General features: G+C 35.9%; 1 protein-coding gene across 2 annotated transcripts in view; it reads right to left on the minus strand.

Annotated features, from left to right (window-relative positions):
- LOC150100527 (uncharacterized) overlaps positions 1 to 19,902 on the minus strand; it is a 551,917-nt gene that overhangs the window by 319,221 nt on the left and 212,794 nt on the right. For both annotated transcript variants that reach the window (XM_090402464.1, XM_090402463.1), the window contains exon 3: positions 7,133 to 7,241. In XM_090402464.1, coding sequence (XP_090258590.1) covers positions 7,133 to 7,241 — 109 coding nt within the window. The remainder of the gene's footprint in view (positions 1 to 7,132; positions 7,242 to 19,902) is intronic.

The following is a 19,902-nucleotide window of genomic DNA, read 5'->3' on the forward strand; positions in this document are numbered from 1 at the left end:
GCACCAAACTGTAAATTTTGTCTGCTGACCTCGATCTCACACCATATAGCCTCAACTGGTGATTAGTTTACGGAATTAACAACGCATATAAAGTATATTAATTAAAGGTAACTTTAATGAATAACTTCTATATTTCGGCAACGTCACATTGCCATCTTCAGGAACATAAAGATATGTTATGTGCACGCAGGCACTAACACAAAGCAAATGAGGAAGAAAGCAAGAAACTCATATTGTTCCTAAAGTCCTAATGGTGCCCTCTGGTGGGCTAATTTGGTAGTCTTGGCAGTTGGGCTGAAGTTCTCATAATGAAAGTCTCCCAAATTTGGGGTAGTTTCATGCACCCAAATTTGTTGAGGTTAGGAACGTTTTTTAGAGCTGCTGAAGATTCTCTGAATAATCTTTCATATTTAAACTTGCTGCGATGAATTATTTTTGTTTTCTTCCAACGAATTTTATGGTGGGTATCTAAGGCATGGTCTGCCAGCCCAGAGCGGCTGTACTGGTGGAACCGGATGTAGTCTTTGTGTTCTGAAATCCTGATATTTGTTGTTCTGCCTGTTTGGCCAAAGTAGGTCAATTGTTATTGTCAATTGTTATAGGACAATGTGTTAGTGCCTGCGTGCACATGCCATATCTTTATGTTCCTGAAGATGGCAATGTGACGTTGCCGAAATATAGAAGTTATTCATTAAAGTTACCTTTAATTAATATACTTTATATGCATTGTTAATTCCGTAAACTAATCACCAGTTATGTCTGACCAACGTATAAGCCTTGCTACTAGAACCATATAGCCTCAAATGTGTTGTTTTCATTATCCTGAAGTTGATAAGTTGAACTTCTATTCTTTTTGGCTTTTCTCTCTGTCTTTCCTGAACACACTATACCCCCTCACATTCTACCCCACTAACTATATCATCTTCTGTGAGCCATGTCTCACTAATGCCAATAACCTGTGACCAGGAAGAACTGACCAAGACCAAAAATTCCTTCTCCTTATTCCAAATATTCCTGGCATTAATGTATGTAAAGTGCAGAATTCCCCTATCCCCACCCTTATTTTGATGCCTTATACTAACTATCCCATTTTGGTTTGTTATCCTTCGTCCTAACTCAGGCATATTATACACATTCTTAGACTCAACTGCCTCACTGATGTCTGCAGGTTCACCCTCCCTAAAAGCTCTATTTTCCCTGATTCTGCACATCCACTTTCACTTCATTCAGCAATAATTTTTCTAGTCTCCAAACACCAAATCCATTCAGATGCAAATCATCCATCTTATATAAGTCCTTTCACCCATCAAACTCAATCCACACATCCACAAACTCCACAGCACTCCTCCTGCATAACCTACGCATAGTCATTCGCAATTATGGCCCTCCTCAACTCTACTCTGTCATACCATGGAAACAGACTAACTATCCTAACTCTCTTACTCTTTGCTGCTGCTAGTAATTCTTTCAAGTCCTCTCTCATAGCAAATTTTTCACCTTTTAAATCATTCGTTCTGGCCACTACTATCATTTCTTTCACCCTATGCTTCTGTGCTCTAACAGCCTCACTTATATTAATTTTTGCACCCGGAAAGCACGATTTTGTCAAACTCATCTATTATACCTTTTACTACTGAATCACCATATAACACTAGCTCCTTAATTTTTCTTTCACTCACAATCATGTTCTCATTTATCTTATCATGCACTTGTTTCTTTTTGTTAGGTGATCCACTCATTAGACATTTTTGTAATTGCTCCAGCTTCCGCTTCGCCCTATGTATCACTGCATGCAACCGAGCTATCTCCCTCATTGCAGCTAACTCTTCATTTTTTTTTTTTTATCAGTCAAACCATTCTCTCGCTCTGTACTCTTACTTTCACCGTCAGCTGTATCACTTTAAAGTCACTCTCTATGACAGTGTTTCCCAAACTGTGGTCCGCGAGTAATTCAAATGGGGTCCGCGGGATAGTTTATTTTCATTAAACTTTATCTTATCATGTTACTCACACCTGCTGTTCACACTGGGCCTAATTGATATGTTCATATTCCTCCAAATATCTCCATTTATAACAGAACTGCATTGTCATAAATGACACATTTAGTGTTGTAAAACTGTAATTTATTACTTCGTCTTTATGACATGTAAAATATAAAAAATTTCCATTTTGGATTTTATGGGGCTGCGGTGAATTAACATTCACTACAGGGAGTCCGCAACATACTAACATTCGCTACAGGGGATCCGTGACATCAAAAAATTTGGGAAACACTGCTGTATGATATCTGGTGTTACATTACAATTTTCTATCGCATTCTGTCATGCATGTTGATATTTAATGGAGAAAACCCACATCTGAAGATGATATTTAGCCAAATAGGTTATTAAACCAACATCTTTGGAATGTGGAGTACGAGGACAGATTAAGAGAATGTAAATTATGAAGCCTCGTGAATAGGAGGAGGAGGAGGAGGAGGAGGAGTGGATATGAATGAGACATAAGCTAGTCAGGGATAGTTGTTGGAGGTTTTTTCACTTGGTTCTACTATAAATTAAAGATAACAAGAAATTATATTCTTGGTTTAACCCTTTATCAAGTATAAGCAAACAAAGTTTGCACCTGAAGTATTTTCAGAACTGGGCAACTCATATATAGAGGCTAATGGCTTCACATCACTTGCCTTAGTATTCCATAATGCAAAGCACATATCCTTAAGGACATGTATAATGCTATGCATTATGGGAAGGGTCACTACCCAGACCAGTTTCAACCTTTATTGAGGTCTCATCAGTGGGAGCCAGACCCAGAGGTGATACCAAGGTTGAAGTAATACAAGAGTCATATTTCCATATGGAAATATTACCTCTGCATTACTTCAACCTTGGTATCATCTCTGGGTCTGTCTCCCACTGATGAGACCTAAAGACTTAAAGGTCAAAACCAATCTGGCTAGTGACCTTTCCCATAATGCATAGCATCATACATATCCATAAAGATGTGCTCTGCATTATGGGATACTGATGCAAGTGATGTGAAGTCATTAGTTTCTATATACAAGATGCCCAGTGCTGAAAATACTTCATGAGCAAACTTTGTTTGCTTACACTTGGATAAAGGATTAAACCATGAATATAATTTCTTGGTATCTTTAGTTTGAAGCTAGTCAGGGGTTGAAATCAGGTTGACATGGAAGAGATTTTTCATAGAAAGAGAGAGAGGGAGGGGTGGAGCAAGGGGGCATTCCTGGAAACTGTATGAGGAGGGTATGAGGAAACATAAAAAGAACCTCTGACATCTGACCTGGAGGTCAGATGTCAGAGGTTCTTTACATGGAGAGTGGTTGGTGAGTTTAATGTACTGCTTGAGTGTGTTGTGAGTGTAGACACATTGAATCAGTTAAGGCATAACTGATTGGATGAGCTTTGCATGCTATAGTGTGCATCTCCCATGATGAGTCTGACTTCCTGGAGGTCAGATGTTAATAATAATCTTACCTTGTCACCAAGGCATCTTCATGGTTCCCTACAGTCCTAACTAGTATCCTCTCTGGGTGCAGTGATGGAATCTTGCTGAAGGTATCACATTGATGTAATACAGATGAATTTATTTAGGTTTGGAGAATGTTATAATGCTGTGGCAGATTCCAGAAACAGCATTACAACATTCTCCAAAAATTCATTATATTGCAAAAGAAAAGCTCCTAGGGTGCAGTAATGATGATGGAATTTCAGCAAAATTCCATCACTGCATCCTAAAGGAGCCTTCCTTTTGAAATCTGTCTCCCTTCCTGGTGATGTGCACTGTCTAGGGGCTTAGTATATTTCTTTTGCCCATGAAGATGCCTTGGGAAAATATTGGCTTAATAATTTGATTAGCTAAATAAATTTAGCTAGTTAATTATCATCAGACATGTGCTTTCTCTATTAAACAGCAACATGAATGATAATGTTTAAGTATCCAGACTAGAAAATAGATAAAGAGAAATAACAACACATCAGTAGCTAACAAAAATTTATATGAAGAAGAAATTGCACACACACACACACACACACACACACACACACACACACACACACACACACACACACACACACACACACACACACACACACACACACACACACACACACACACACACACACACACACACAATTTCTTGGTATCTTTAGTTTAAAGCTAGTCAGGGATTGAAATCAGGTTGACATGGAAGAGATTTTTCATAGAAAGGAAGAGGGAGGGGTGGAACAAGAGGTCATTCCTGGAAACACACAATAAGCATTAATTAAAAACAGAAATCTATAAATGGATAATATACAGGAAAATTTTAATCTAAATCATTATAAAAAGGGCACACTTGAAGGGGTAAAAAACTAATGGCATAACTTACTGAAAGAAAATTAACATAAAATATCAAAAAAGGAAGATAAAATGTACAAGAAACAATATATAATAAAAATATGAAATTATTATAAAATAATCTCAAAACAGGAAAAAAAGAAGAAGTAATACTAGAAGATGAAAATGAACAAAATATCAAACATAAAAAGACATAGTAGAAATGGCTAGACAGTAATTTTGCAGAATTACATAACACCACAAGCCCTGTTAAAAAACACTATTACATGGAAGTCAGAAGCACAAGGAGCAAGTATCCCAGAAATACAAATTTTGAAATAGAACAAGCAATGAATGCATGTAAAATAATAAAATGCCAAGAAATAATGGAATTCAACAGAAATGATGAGAGTAGAAGGAGAAATATTAACAGACCTAAAAAAACTATTTAATAAATGCCTACAACAGCTGAGACAATGCTATCATGTGATGCTCTTGTTCAAAAGAGTACTAAGAAAAAAAACAGAAAATTAAAAATTACAGCTCTATAAATCTTGTTGTCACAAGTATAATAACTATTTATAAAAATAATGACAAGCAATCACCAGATTATTATATGAAACTCAGACTAATGGACAAGTTAGATTCAGAAGGGGGGGGGGTAAATTAAATAGATGACAGACATCAAATGAACTAAGAGAAAATGCAACTTACCAGTGTACATGGGTTTTACATATTAAAAAAAAAAAAAGCCTTTGATTCATTTGAAAAACAATCCCAATAGCAATGAAGTTGCAAAAGGGAGCAGTGAATAAAGGCTAAGAAGTTTTTTTTTGCATGGAGAGTGGTAGGAACATGGAATGCATTGCCTGAGAGGGTGGTGAACATGCAGAGAGTGGATGAGTTTAAGGAGTGGTATCATAGACGTTGTGTTGACCTCCCATGATGAGTTGTTCCTCATCTCCTGATCTCCATGGAGATCAGGAAAATAATAATGAGAAGAAGAAAAAACATGGAATAAGACAAAATTATATACAGCTAAACAAAATATATGAAAAGTAATTGTCCAGGAGTTACTATTTCACTCAAATTATTCAATGCAGTATTAGAATATGCCCTAAGTGAACAAGATTGAAGTGACAAAAGAGATTAATATCAATGGTAAATGCTAGTGGAGATGGATGGAGAATGTTGGCATTGGGAAGACTTTGACAGAGAAAGATGAAGACAAATGAGGAGGCAACATTTGGTTATAGAAAGGACTTAGAAGATGATGAAAGATGAAAAAAATGAAAAAAAAAGGGGGGGGGAAGAGACTAAACAAATGAGAAAAGAGCACAGTTGCTGGCATAGTACTATATAGTGTGAAAGAGGGAATAACTAACATAACATTTCAATACTACCAATTCTTATTTATCAGCAAGATGTGCGAGACCTGAATAGGAGCCATGAACTTTATACAAGTAATTCATGCACATCTGATACACGTTGAAAAAGCCACACTGATCATCAATTACACTGAAACAGGTATCCTATTAAAACATTTATTAACTTTTCCAACGATAATATTTTTTGCAAACAAAAATTAATATTCGTATTACATCTATTAATTTAAGCAATATTGAAATTTTTATCAAACTATAACATTATTGCTTACATTTAAGATAGCATATCTTAATTTAGAGTAAAACAACCTGTCAAAGAGCAACTAAGAATCAGCATTTTCGCATTTGGCAAAACGTAGTTGGTTTTTTATTGTTTCAAAAATTTAGAAAATAATCCTCAGCATTTTGCTGACCTTAAATTATATTTTTTCTTATCAAAAATGTCAATAGTGCTTCAAAAGAAACTGAATGTTTTTTTTTTTTTTTTGCTGAGTAGCAATAAGAAACCAAAAGAACTTGCATGGTTTTCTTCAGTTGAAATGGTCAACATCTGATAAAATTTGGCATATTATATATGGAATTTCTACCAAAATGTATCGAGAGAATTCAATTTTTGTAGGGATGACGAGTTTATTTCCTTCTTGATATAGAGCAGAACTCAAGATAAGATAATTGTACTCCACTACCTTTCATTGTATAGTTTCCTTCTTGGCAAAATGCCAAGAGTGTAATATGTTGTACCTAATGGACACAGAATTGAGTAAATTTTGTGCACTCATTTTGGGATTTATATAATTAATAGGATATTGCAATTTGTCAGATCTATAATTACCAAAATGGACAATTTTCCCAAATACATTTTATTAATTGTGAGGGAACCTTTAACAAGCTAGCTTCGGTAGCCGAATAAACGAGATCTATACTTTGCAGCACCATACTATGCATTGAAATTCCACTCTGGCGTGTTTATGAATGTTTTCAGACGGGTAAATTTTCGCCACCTAGTGTGCCGAATTATTAGATGTACACTCAAAATTTGAAGCTGAAGCCATGCCAATTTTCATGTAGTTTATGAAAACACTTCGTTTGACAATTCCTTAAATATTTGACAAGACGGTGGTATTTATTCTGACTACTCTGCTCACCAACAATTTCAGAAATAAAAATGATTCCAGTGAGTACTCATATTTTTCTCCGTTTTATTCCAACTGGACGTAAATAAAGAGCTTCAAATGATTCACGCTTCAAAATATTAAAATTTTTCTGGTGCTGAAATTAGGATATTAAATGAAATCTTAGTGATGATGTTGATAATAATAAAGTAGATAATTATCAGAGATGTAAAATATAAAAGGAATATTAACTTGTCAATAATAAAAGGAATACTAAAAACTAGCTTCATTGCTCACCTTCCAGATTGGCCATAGAGAAGCGATAGCTATCCATCCTAGGGGTGGGGATGGAAAGTTTCTCTCCCCTATGAGGTTCCTTTGTACCTGGCGTAACATTGTCTAAACCCTACAAAAACAATAAATACATTAGTGGGTTAATTTTTTGAGTAGGTATTAATCAAATTATTTAGCATTATTTTCTTAATGAGATGATTTTTAAGATCGTTTTTTTTTTTTTTTTGTCAAACAACCACTTGGAAAGAATGCTTCACTATAGAAAGACTAGTGTTCCAAACGATATTATATGAGGGAGGAATTAAAGAAAGCATTATTTGAATTAGATGAACGTGTCGAGCGACAGGATGCCACCACGAATTAATGAGTCTTACGGATGAGAGAATGCTTTCTCATCATCATCCATTGATGTATTGGCTCAATGGATTATAATGACTCAAGTAAATTAGAATTCGTAAACAGAATGTCAATGATAAAGTGGGGAAAATATTCCTTTTGTATGCCTATCAAATGTATTTATTTATTCGTGAGAGTTTTTTCTTTGCCGTCACATACGGGAGTTGAATAAGCTTTCTTCTCCAGGCCAGCAACATGGCAAAGTATTCAGTCACTGGAAGTCTTGCTGGATTCATGTGTCTGAGAAATGCTGCTCTGTATTTCTTGTTATGTATTTCAAGTTAATTATTTATTTGGTGTATGATGATATAACGCACTTTAGAGGAGATTCGAACCTGGGTCTTTCCATCCAAAGGATATCGCCGTTACCTGAGTTAGGAGACTCGAAATTAAGTAGAAAATGAGCAGCTAAATCAAATTCAATTATTCTCATTATGGACTGCCTGGTGGACAAAATGTTTGGGTAAAGTAAAGGTAGATTTTGCTTTTTTAATTATCTCGTATTTTATGAAATGGTTACTAAGATACTGGAAGATTGGATTTAGAACTCATTTATAGCACGCTCTATCTCGATTTGGCACAACCATTTTATAAGTCTCGTTAACTGGTGTGATTATGTATAGGCAACTAAGGTTATAAGGCAACGAATGTCTTGCGTGTGTAAACTGCTTGCTTCCCGAAGAGCAACCCTGTCACCTTTATACAGACTAACTAACTCACTTTCAGATGAAAAAGTCCTTTTAAAGATTCCTTGTCTTAGATGAGATTTCCAGGCCCACGTCTTTTTCAACCAAAAGGCATCACCACGGAACCATATTTGATAAGGTGGCATGATAAATGCCATCTTAGACTTACGAAGTTGGAGTTCGCAAAGTGCCTGGTGCAATCTCGAGTAGACTAAGTAGCGACTCAAGGATCAGTATTGGGCCGCTTCCTAAGTTTAACTGGAATGCTGGGAACACGGTGGGTACAATGCTGAGCGATCAGTAGAGGTTTCCAGATGATGAAAAGGCTGAAAGAGGTACTAAACCAAAGGAGAAGGCTTCATTATAATCCGAATATATTAGAATTGTGGACCAATAGATAATGATGTAGCTTTGATGAATGTGAGTACAAGTGCAACGTTATGCAGTTGGATCTAAACGAGGTCTGAACAGATGATTACATTAGCAGATGGCGAGTCGAAGTGGTGAATGAGGTTTGCAGGAAGGAAAGTGGGTTGAAATATAGGAGTGGTATGGAAGTAGTTATCCCACAGTCCCGTCGACAGGATACGGCTGTGCAAATGAAGTCACAACTAGTAAGGATAAGCATATGGTGTGGAAAATGAAGAGGATACAGAAGCTTGTCGAAAAACGAATGAAGATTGTAGGAGACCTCTTGTATACAGAAGTGGAGAGAGAGAGAGAGCGTTAGTGGATTGTAGCATACAAAAAACACTGGCGTTTTTGCTTTGGTAGAAAGTAGAGCACACAATAGGATAAAAGTAAAACCTTAACAGTTTTCTGATATGAAGGACAAAGGACGTCAGAATGGAATGTTTGATTTAATGCTTGAGGACTGTCTAAATATTTTCAAGGAGAGGACAAGTGATAACTACATATAACAACTAGTTCCAGCGATGAGTTTACAAGGAAATCATATTGTAATCATAATTTAATAGATTAGATTAAAGTTAGAGAGAAAGAACCACACATGTAATTCTATTTGTCATTGATATAAAATAAGAATATAACATATATAATAGAATGTATAATGAAAACTTTTCGCGATTTAAAAATGCAGATCATCTTGAATTAACATGGATTTTCTATAGTACAGAGCAAACAAAAGGAGAGGAGGCAGTAATTTGATTTATTCACCGAGCTAGCACATTCATGTCAAATTATTGCATTTGATCATGGAGTTTGATGCCATTCCTACGGCAAACAGTTAATATGAACTCATTTAAAAACTGCATTATACTTATTATTTTTCTAAGGTAAATAAAAGTGGTGATCAATTTATACTAAAGATCATCTGTGTATTAACATTTTTTGTAACAGATTTTGAAAAGTAACACGCAAATCGTTTCATAATTTCAATTTGAAGAAATGAGGCCGATCAGATTTCAAACTCCAGTTCACAAAAGAGCTGATTTTCAGTAAAGAAAATTTACGTTTTCATTTTGTACAAAAACACTTCAGAAATGATCAAAACAACGCTTAATAGAATTCTGCCCACACAAGTCACTAATCTGTCATGGATTCGGAACCGCCCTTCGATTGATGGAAAAAAGCACACTTGGATCATTGCACGAATGGCTATGCCACGTTTAACTTCTTATAAGATCTTAATATCTTGAAAATGCGCGCGGGATTAAAATCCAAGTGATCCCAAACAAGAAAAGGGATTAGATCACTGAGATATGAAAAAGAGGATAACTAATTGGAACAATATGAAAAATAGGGAAAAAAAACAAAAACCATTCAAGCCTAAGGAAGAAATTTTTTCTGTTCTAAGTGCTTCATGTCAACGCTTATAACAGCATATCAGAAAATAAACTCACACATCGAATATTCGCTTTCAACTCAACTAGGAGAATAGTCGCTGATTGGTTACATTTCAATATACTAAACATTTGCTAACTGATCAGAAAAATTACAAAATACACATGGCATATTTTATGAGAGCATCAAAACTTTTGCAAGAATATAGCTAGTTTTTTTTTGTGTTTTAATTTCCATTCTATGTGTGGATCTTTTAAGGAAATTGAAAAGAATAATCTCGTTTACAGTCTTAATTATGCATCCATGTCCGGTCTTACGCCGATTGAGTCACGAGCTATGTGATGAAACAAGAAATTAAAAATTGTATTAAATTTTGAAGTATTTGCTGAACAAAAAGTAAGAAATATTTCTTTGTAAAAGTATACGCAATACATATTGAACTTTTAATAGCATATATTCACGATACCTTCTTATCTTAAATTAAGGATCCATACCAAAGCGATCCAAGTTGAGCCCGCCTTTGCTACGGCTGGTTATTTTGTCCATCACCAACTACTACAAAATAACTCTTGAGAATAAATTTCGCTCCATTTAAGACCCTACTGAAAGGACTTTCTGTAGAAATAAAGTGAAAAGCACTCAAAATAAAGCATGCGGCCAATAAATTTTTGGGTCGAATCGTTAAACATGATATATTTCGCAACAAATACAGCTTCATATTAGGGGTAAAGAACGACTAAAATTCACTGAAATTGCTTTTTAACCCCTCTCTAATCAGTCAAGCCCCTATCGCACTGTAGAATTCTATTATAAAGGTGTAGGATATTTTCTATAATAGTAAGTTGCATACATTTAGTCATTCAACGCTTGACTAGGTAACTGTATATTAACTAATTGGCAATATAATCAATTATTTAGCAGTGTTATTTGCTAATAATATATTATGCTTGATTCACTAATGTAATTCCACTTACAAATGCGCTTCGTACGATGAACTGATAAAAATCGAGCATTGCCATCTCGTTGTACACTGATCGGTAATCCACTAAAATTGATCTGCTCGAATTTTTATGACCAGCAGGGCTTGTTTTAAAATGTGCTTATTAATAATATCTGGACTATAATAAGCACCATTCAAAAGGCAAGTAAATCAAAATGAATCTCGCTGTTAGCAGGAGTCTAGCACGCGTCATCACAAGAAAACAGGCAAATATTTTCTTATCATCACTTATTAAGTACATGAAACCTGTCCTTGTAACGATAATAATACACCTTCGTCACGCTCATTAAACATTCACAAAAGACAGGATTCAAATCATCACTAGCACACATGAAATCAAGTGAATTAATAGTTTTCCCTGTACGCAGAATACGGAATCAGATTCCAACAGATGGCGCCACAATTAAACAATCGATTACAACTAGCCATATCCGCAATACAGCTAAAGAGAAATAATGATCAATGTTTCAAAGCATTCCAATAAATAAGTAATAAAACTATAAGTCTGAAATCTAACCTTGAATGCTGAAAGCAACTCACTTAAAAAGCGACGTCTCATGTTGGTGGGAAATTTCTCAGAGCTTTTATAACTCCATTCTGTTCTCCTCGCACGCGCTCTCAGTGGTATCGTACATGGCAGCGGATGACGCATGCGTGTTTTTACTGTACATTGTTACTAGAAGAATAACCGGGAGTAAATCAATATAGAATGCCGGTTGTAGTAAAAGAAGCATTTCTTAAATTTTCTTCCATTTTGATTATGTCTATTCATTACTTCGATGTTCTGCTTTGATTTTCTTGCCGTAAATTAAATAGAAGGTGAATGTGAAACGAACCTAAGTCCAGATGGGAACGCGATAGGCAAAAAACGAAGTGGCCTCTCAAGCATGCAACCGCCAGTTAATCTAATGTTAAAGAACTTTGCTCGGAATTATTTGACGGGATGTTGATTCGAAATGGATGCGCGAAGAAATCGGTTTGTTGTCCTGCATATGTCGCTTCACTGCTTAGCCGAGAGGGCAAGTGGCAGAGTTCAAATGCGTTACTGTTTGGCTGGCCAAGGACAGCAACGCTCGCTACCGAAGGAACCTATTGCAATGCCCAGTACGTTGCTTTCGAAATAAACGAGTCAATATTTCCGAGATGCTAGAATAAACTGCGGTCATCTAAAAATTTCCAACCGGAAATCTTTTAGATGTGAGTGCCGATTTAACCCGATTTTGAAGTCGAGCCTTTTGGCGATCAAAAACTCTAAAATGCAGCACTCTGTTCAGAGGCGAGCAACCGGGCTAATCAATGAATCCTTCCTAACTGATTCAGGGCGCTCCTTATTACACACACATGGCAGTAGTGTATTCAGTGTTCTTCAGGAATGAGGAGCGATGCTAATTCTCCACTACACTTCTAAACGTAGCCTCCCTTAAGAAAAGGTTAAAAACGCACATACAAATTTATGAAAATGTTAACCACATTTTTGGATGAATGTAAACTTAATTATTTGATTTTTTTCATCAACCTGGAAGAGCTTTTTCCAAGATAATAAAAGAGACCAAGGTCCAGACACAACAAACAGGCTCCGTCAGTATTCCATTCCCATTTGTTCCCACTTCGTTCGTCTCGTTTGATGCTGTTTTCTTTTTAACTAAAAATCAAACATTTTCCCGGAACCTAAACAGTAACAGTCGTTTAGGTTCCCGGAAAAATCGTTAGATCATCTAATTTACAAAAATATTTCGAATATACAGTTAATACTCAAAAAGTACTCAAATATTTTAATGAAAAGTATCAATTCTCTTTGGACAACGTTACAAATGCATTCAATACTTTCAGGATAACGCTTGCAGTGTTGCAATTGGGTGGCTGACTTCTGTCACGTTGAGCTGACTTTTTTCCATTCGCCACTATGTGACATCAGTTTTAGACAAATCGGAAATTCAGAATTTGAATGCGAGGCAAAACAAGCATTACAGAAATATAAATAATAACAGAGGATTGTATTATACTATTAATATTACCTTTACTATTACTGTAAAAGTGACAATATACACATTGACAGGTTAAGGAAATAGAGAAAGAACAGATGAGTGAAATATAGTACAAGGAATGGCAGAATGTTGTAACCAGGGACCACTGCTACACGGGTTAGAGAAAAATATTAACGTAGGAAATACAATAGTCATTTGATTTTGTAGTGACTGAACGTACCTATTTTACATGAGAGCACACATAACATACATCATATAATGTTGACACATAATTCTAGTAATATTATAGCATATACTTGAAGTCAGCATTATTTAGTCCAGTGAGGGAGTCTCTGCGTCTTCTTTTCTAAAAGCATATTCTGAGATAACAGTGTATTTCGTTGCAGTTGCTTGTTGCTAAGTGTTTAAAAGATTTATGAAAATATCTTTGCCTTAGGAACTGCCAGTACAATCTGCATTATATAGATAAAAATTGCAATGTGTTTCTTACAACAGTAATTATATAAATAGTTTCGGTATTGGCAAACTATCAAGAATGACAAACAAGGCACTATTGGAATATGCGAATAAATCAGTGATGGTGAATTAGAACTTCGTGTAACATTTGCATAAAATGGTATTTCTCATTACCCGAAGTTCTATTCTGTTTGGAATTCTTATCAAAAGGCAGCAGCAGATTGTTTTTAATAATATCCATCCACAGAGGTGATGCCATATTGCAGTGAAGAATAACTCATCCTATTCGTGTGTCATCTCCAATAAAGGAGGTTGGCTGCCATGATGTGACTCATGGTTGAAGAATTTACCCATGAATAATATCAGCATTTGGAAAATGCTGATTTGACATATTTTTTTTTAACATAACATGATATTCTGTTAATTACAAACTTCAATATCCTTGTTAAAAAATTAGATATGAGAGTTCAATTTCAGGTTAGTGACGATGAGGAGTCCCAAATACTTTACATTTTTTTTTTGACTAAAATGCAGCTACATTCTGAATACCAGTATAATTTGATCCAGATTATCTGTTAAGTTGAAGTACATCTATACTGAGTTTTATTGGGGTTAATTTTAAGGCTATTATTGCGAATCCACTATGTAGTTTGAACATATTCCAATTATTTATTTATCGTATGGGTATTACATCGCATGGAAAAGAAACATATACAGTGTAGATCAGTGCTTCCCAAACTTCTAGATGTCAGGGGCCCCCCTTTGCAAAAATTAAACTATTTCACGGCCTCCCCCCTCGAAAAAAAAATCGTAATAGAGAGATATATTATTATAATATTTATTGTATTTATATATTCAATACAAAACATACACAGCGAATATCGCAAAAATCAAATGCATATATTACATTTTTGGCCTCTTACCGTTTGGTTCTGAGGACGATGCGGGCTGTTCTGGCAAAATATGAAATACTGTCTTTTTCTTTTTCTTTTTTTTTTTTTTTGAGTCTGTTTCTGCTTCTTCTGATTGTTCGCGGGAATTTTTTTTTATTTTTTATCAGCCACTTATCCATCTCAGGGTTAAATTTTTTAACGTAGAATAGATCAAATAATATCACCACTTAGCGATAACGGCACACCACAGACTGATAACATGAAATTAGTGAATATTACCTGAATAAGGGAACCCCCAAACCAGGAACATTTTTCTCTTTTGTGACTTTTCTCCCTTTACGGTAATTAAGCCTAACTCGAAACAGACAGCAAAGGCAGGTTATTAAAACGTGCGTATGATTGGTGCGGTATTAACAAAAGATCGCGCAACCGAAAGATAAAAGCATAGCTGACAGTTGAGTTGAAATGCCAACTTTCTTCAACCGAATTCCATATGTGAAACTGCCATAACATTTTATATATATATTACTTAGTTTTAACACTTTTACGAATTTTAACACGTTCGGTTGAATTTTATTACTGCCTTGGGAAATCGAACTCTCACACACACATCTAATTAATAACAGAAGTTTTTAGTTAGATACTGTGTTTGCCCATGCAACATATGGTTTTGTTTCAGTCTATATATACAGCATAGTTTCTGTATGAGGGGGACATGTGATTCATTAATTGGTGTGTTTTTATCCCACTTGTCTCTAACTGCACTATTTGTTGAGAAATATATTACACAGACTCCTCATACCTTATTCACTGGCATAATAAAAGTACTTGTTTTCATTGCCTCTGCGGGAGGGCGTGTTGTTTACCACTGCAAGCAAGTTACTATCTCCCCACATGAACTTGTTTAAGCTTTTTTTCATGTGTGAAGTATATGAGAAACTTTTATTGGTAACAGAAAACTAGCTCGGATGACAGTGATAATATAAAACGAGTTTTGATATGTATATAAAGTCAATATCAACAGTCCCTGATTACGAACGCGTTATGAAAGGGACAGGAAGATTTGGAGCTTCCCTGGAGAGCATTCGAAGTAAATACAATTAACCAATGCTTTGAAATTAAACATATGAATAAGCAATATTTACTAATATTCATTAAGTGCCGAAATACACTGGAAGCAAAGTTTGTAAACCAACACCAATGTGTGAATTTTTCCATTAAAATATAAAAAATAAAAAAAAAGAAATAATAAAAGTTAAATACGTTTGTTTTAAAATAAAAAAATCTACTTAGTCTTAAAACATTTTAAATTTGTTTTCATTATTTCACGGCCCCCCTCAACAAAACCTACGGCCCCCAAGGGGGCCGCGGCTCACCGTTTGGGAAGCGCTGGTGTAGATAACAAATATAAAAATATGTATAAAATTAGAATGTAAAATAGCATGTATAAAAACTCTAAACTCGACATCTCTAAATATATGTATGTAACACATTAAATATACAAACAGCACCAGTAAAAATTACAAATACGAAAATGAAGATGCTTCTGTCAGTCAGATGTTACAAGTTTATATCCAAGTTATTAATCCAGTCGATGGTCGCGGATGTTGGAACTAGGAAATCTTGTTCCTCTCCTTCGCATGCTCTCAGTGGGCAATCTTAGCGAATGGTCTGCTTCTCACTTCCGCAGTCACATTGTGGGGAACGAATATTCTGACACTTGTATAAAAAAAAAAAAAGAAAGAAATAAAAAAAATAAAAAAATAAAATAAAAAAGTCTGCACATCGACCGTGGTTAGTCCTTAGCCGGTTTAGGGTAACCCAAGTTTTGCGTGGAAGGTCATATTCAGGTGGGGTTCTTCTATGCATGGAAGGTTCTGCAAGTCTGGACCTGCAAACGAATCCCATTGGCGTCTCCACTCTTGATTGATGTCAAAATTATCCTCCACCAACCTTATAGCAGTACTAACAGGAGAATATCTCAATTTCAAATCTATTTATTAGATTTGAAACATCTCTATGCACTGGAAGATAGGGGTTTTCCTGGATCTTTCTATACTCCCTGCATAAGGCGTTGGTTCTTCCCAACGGTGGGGAAGGAATATGGCTTAAAATAGGGAGCCATTCTGTGTGTGTGTGGGGGTGCTCTTAATTGTCCCTCCCTCCCTAATGCTCCCACCCTCTGTGTGAGTGAATTACGTTTCTCTCTCATCCAGATGGTGCCACTGTTACACAATTCAAATATAACGCTGACCTACGAGCATCACTCTTTTCCTCTCGCTACTGCAAAGATGACCAAGGTAAATCACCTGCTACCATACCAGAATCTGAATAACGTATGCTTTCTGTGATTTTTTAGCAAAAAGACATCAGAAGAATAGAAAACAACTTGGATCGTCTTCTAGTCTTGATGACATCTCTCCGCTTGTGCTCCAGAGCAAGCTAATACCAGTCCCGCATCATCCCTACAACCCTCTACATTTAGCTGACACTTATCCCAATGCGTGGAAACAATCACATATGCAATGTATCCCCTCCCCAAAAGGAGATAAATTTACCATCAAACCACCTGTCAATTATCATCACTTCACTCCTCTCCAAATGATGGAGAAAGTCAACTTCTCTACCAGCTACCACCAGTATGGATTTCGCGATTCAAGATCCACGGCTGATCTCTTCGCTCAATTACTGGACACTAGCTATGGAAATGTTAGGAGAAACATGCGCTGCTGCTCTTGGCATTTCTAGAGTTTTTGATCGGGTCTGACATCGAGGTCTACTAAGCAAATTACTATCCATTGGTCTATCTGTCACTCTCTGTAACTGAGTAGCCAGATTTTCCTCTGGTCGGTCGGTCGCTACGTGTCATGGTGAAAGGCTTTGAGCTTCATCACCAATGTAGGAATGCCTCAGTTCTGTCATTTACTCTCTCTTTCTCACAATCAACCTACTCTCGATTGCCACTAATCCTATACAAAACTTTACTGACGATATGACACTTCATTCGACAAACCATGCATTGCTTAGACACCAAAAGCTTCGAAATCACATGTAACCATCGCCTTAAACACTGATCAATACCTTCAGTGATGTGAGGTCAAGTAAACTGCCCATCTCCAATACCATCAACATCTAAAAGGAACTCGGTTCACCTAACGTTACTCTCAATGATACTAAAATGTGGCTCAATTCTCTCTCTCTCACTCTCGTGGTATAAACACAACAACATTGATAGCTTCCCTCGTCAGTGCACATCGAACCCGCTTCTCCCTATTTTATTCTATCTACCTCTGTCCTGTGGAACCGCATTCCTAATGGAGAATTAGCAAACAACTACAATGTGCAATTCAAAAAATGTCAATTTCTTTAATCCTCATCTTCAGCTTACATACAGCAGATGCTATATGTAAGCTGAAGTAACAGAACCTATGCTAATAGGTTCTATTACTTCTCGTGCATGGAATCAGCGTACATGGAATATATAAATAAATGGCCGCGAATCTACTGAATCTTTTATAATGGGCAACTGGATTCCAAATTAAATACAAAATAATGTCAATACTATTTTCTGTTTTATTTTGAATTCAGTTATCCATTCTGTCATCAAAAGATTCTGTAGATAGTCCAGGTACATTCTGTTCTATCTCTGGCAGTCTGGTAGATGAAGGAGGCTGCAGACATTATGAAATTTGTCCAAAGTGAATATTATTATACACATGCTTTGTGAAAAATTATTACTTGCAGTGGGGGCTCGTGGCTTGAAATCGTGGGGGTGCTGCAACTTTCGAAATATATATACACGATGTAAGTACAGTGTATACGTGTTTGGATAAAATATCAAAATTATGGTAAAAATTAAACATGAAAAAATATTGTTTATCTACCCTATATATATAAAATGATAAGTCTTTTTGTGTCACGTTTTTATGTCACGTGTTTTTCAAGTTATTTGAAACTGAGGGGAGAACCGGCCTACCAGTCCGGAACTTGGGGGGGGATGGGCGCCGTAGGTGCCAGGGGGGGGGCGTAATCCGCTTTCGAGTCTTCGAAATTCGAGTCATCAGAATTCAAGGCGAACTGGCCTACCAGTCCGGAACACGGGGGGTTGGGAGCCATGGGGCGGAGCACCCTAGTTATCAATAAAATTATTCAGTTTAGTATAATTGAAAATTACTTTAAAATAAAATCCCTTATCATAACCCCAATAATGTTCTAAAATAAAAACTATAACAAATGTTATGTCTTTAATTGTAATGTCCAAATATGTACAGAGACGGAGTAAACACGATAAGCACTACTACGAACACTCTACTATTGGCGCAAACTGCATATAAACAACGGTGGAACTGCGCGACGGACAGTGCCGCATTACGCTAATAGCTCGCCTCTCACTATGACGTGCATATGCTTGCGCGCGTAACAATATGACACTGCAGTAAACATAGTGCTGCTAGCGCCCTCCTAAGTGCTACAAGATGGATTTTTTATTATTTTTTATACAAAATAAGAGATTTGTATAGGATTATTGATGATAAAATTAAATATTACAAGAAAATATAAATAAATTAATTAATATATTTATATATCGAGAAAAATTGGGGGTGCTGCAGTTTCGCAGTGCCTATGCACGAGCTGCCCCATTTACTTGGTCAAAAAAAGACAGCACATAATTAAAATGAGATTAGAAAACTAAAGCGAGTTATTTGAATGCAAACTTCATTCGACAAGTTTTGATTTATGCAATCGAAATGCTTTTTGGAAAAAACAGAAAAGCGTCCATCGTGTAGTTGGTGTTCGATTAAAAATACCTTTGTTTTACCATCGACAGGCTGGGTCCACAGCTAACATTAGCAGTATGTGTAGTATTCTCAGATATGCCCTGCAGCTCTTTTTATTATTACCAATATACGCGGAGATGGTTTTTTTTTTTTTTTTTGAAAAGGAAATAAAATTAATAATAAAGGTGTATAATCACCACTAACTAAGCTTTGAGCTTATATCTTTATTTCACTGTTAAATGAATATTTGCTAAAAAAAAAAAACGTCAATTTCCTTTTTAATTACACTTTGCACATGCGGTCCTTATTGGTTGTGACAATGATTCAAGTCGATTTACGCATATGAAAAAATAAAAAAATCCGGTAAATTACGAAATGTTCTAAAATGATTAAACAGGTAGGGCTAATATCGCTCTGGAAACCATGTCTCAATTGGAGACAGGTCCTAGGATAATATTATGCCAATATTGTCATTGTTCCACCATTATTACTTCGTCGAAATCCCATTGGATTGCAGAGAAGCAATGCGAAATCGGTGACAGGCTATGCATCTGTTATCATAACCGACTGAACACGGTGTTCCAATGCTCCCATTACTCTGTTTTTTCACATTTTGTTGAGTCTTCTCAGAAATGATCTCGACTCAAGGACAGACGATCCACATCAAATGTAAGGTTTGGGTGGCATCTCCAAATCTTTCATGAAACATTATAAAAACAGAATTGTAGCCAGCAATAGCAACTTCCATCCAACGAATGAATAATTGAGATAATCCG

Source organism: Typopeltis vanoorti, chromosome 13, assembly GCF_054136105.1.
Source record: "Typopeltis vanoorti isolate ZY-2024b chromosome 13, IOZ_Tvanoo_1.0, whole genome shotgun sequence".
In the NCBI taxonomy this organism is placed as follows: domain Eukaryota; kingdom Metazoa; phylum Arthropoda; class Arachnida; order Uropygi; family Thelyphonidae; genus Typopeltis; species Typopeltis vanoorti.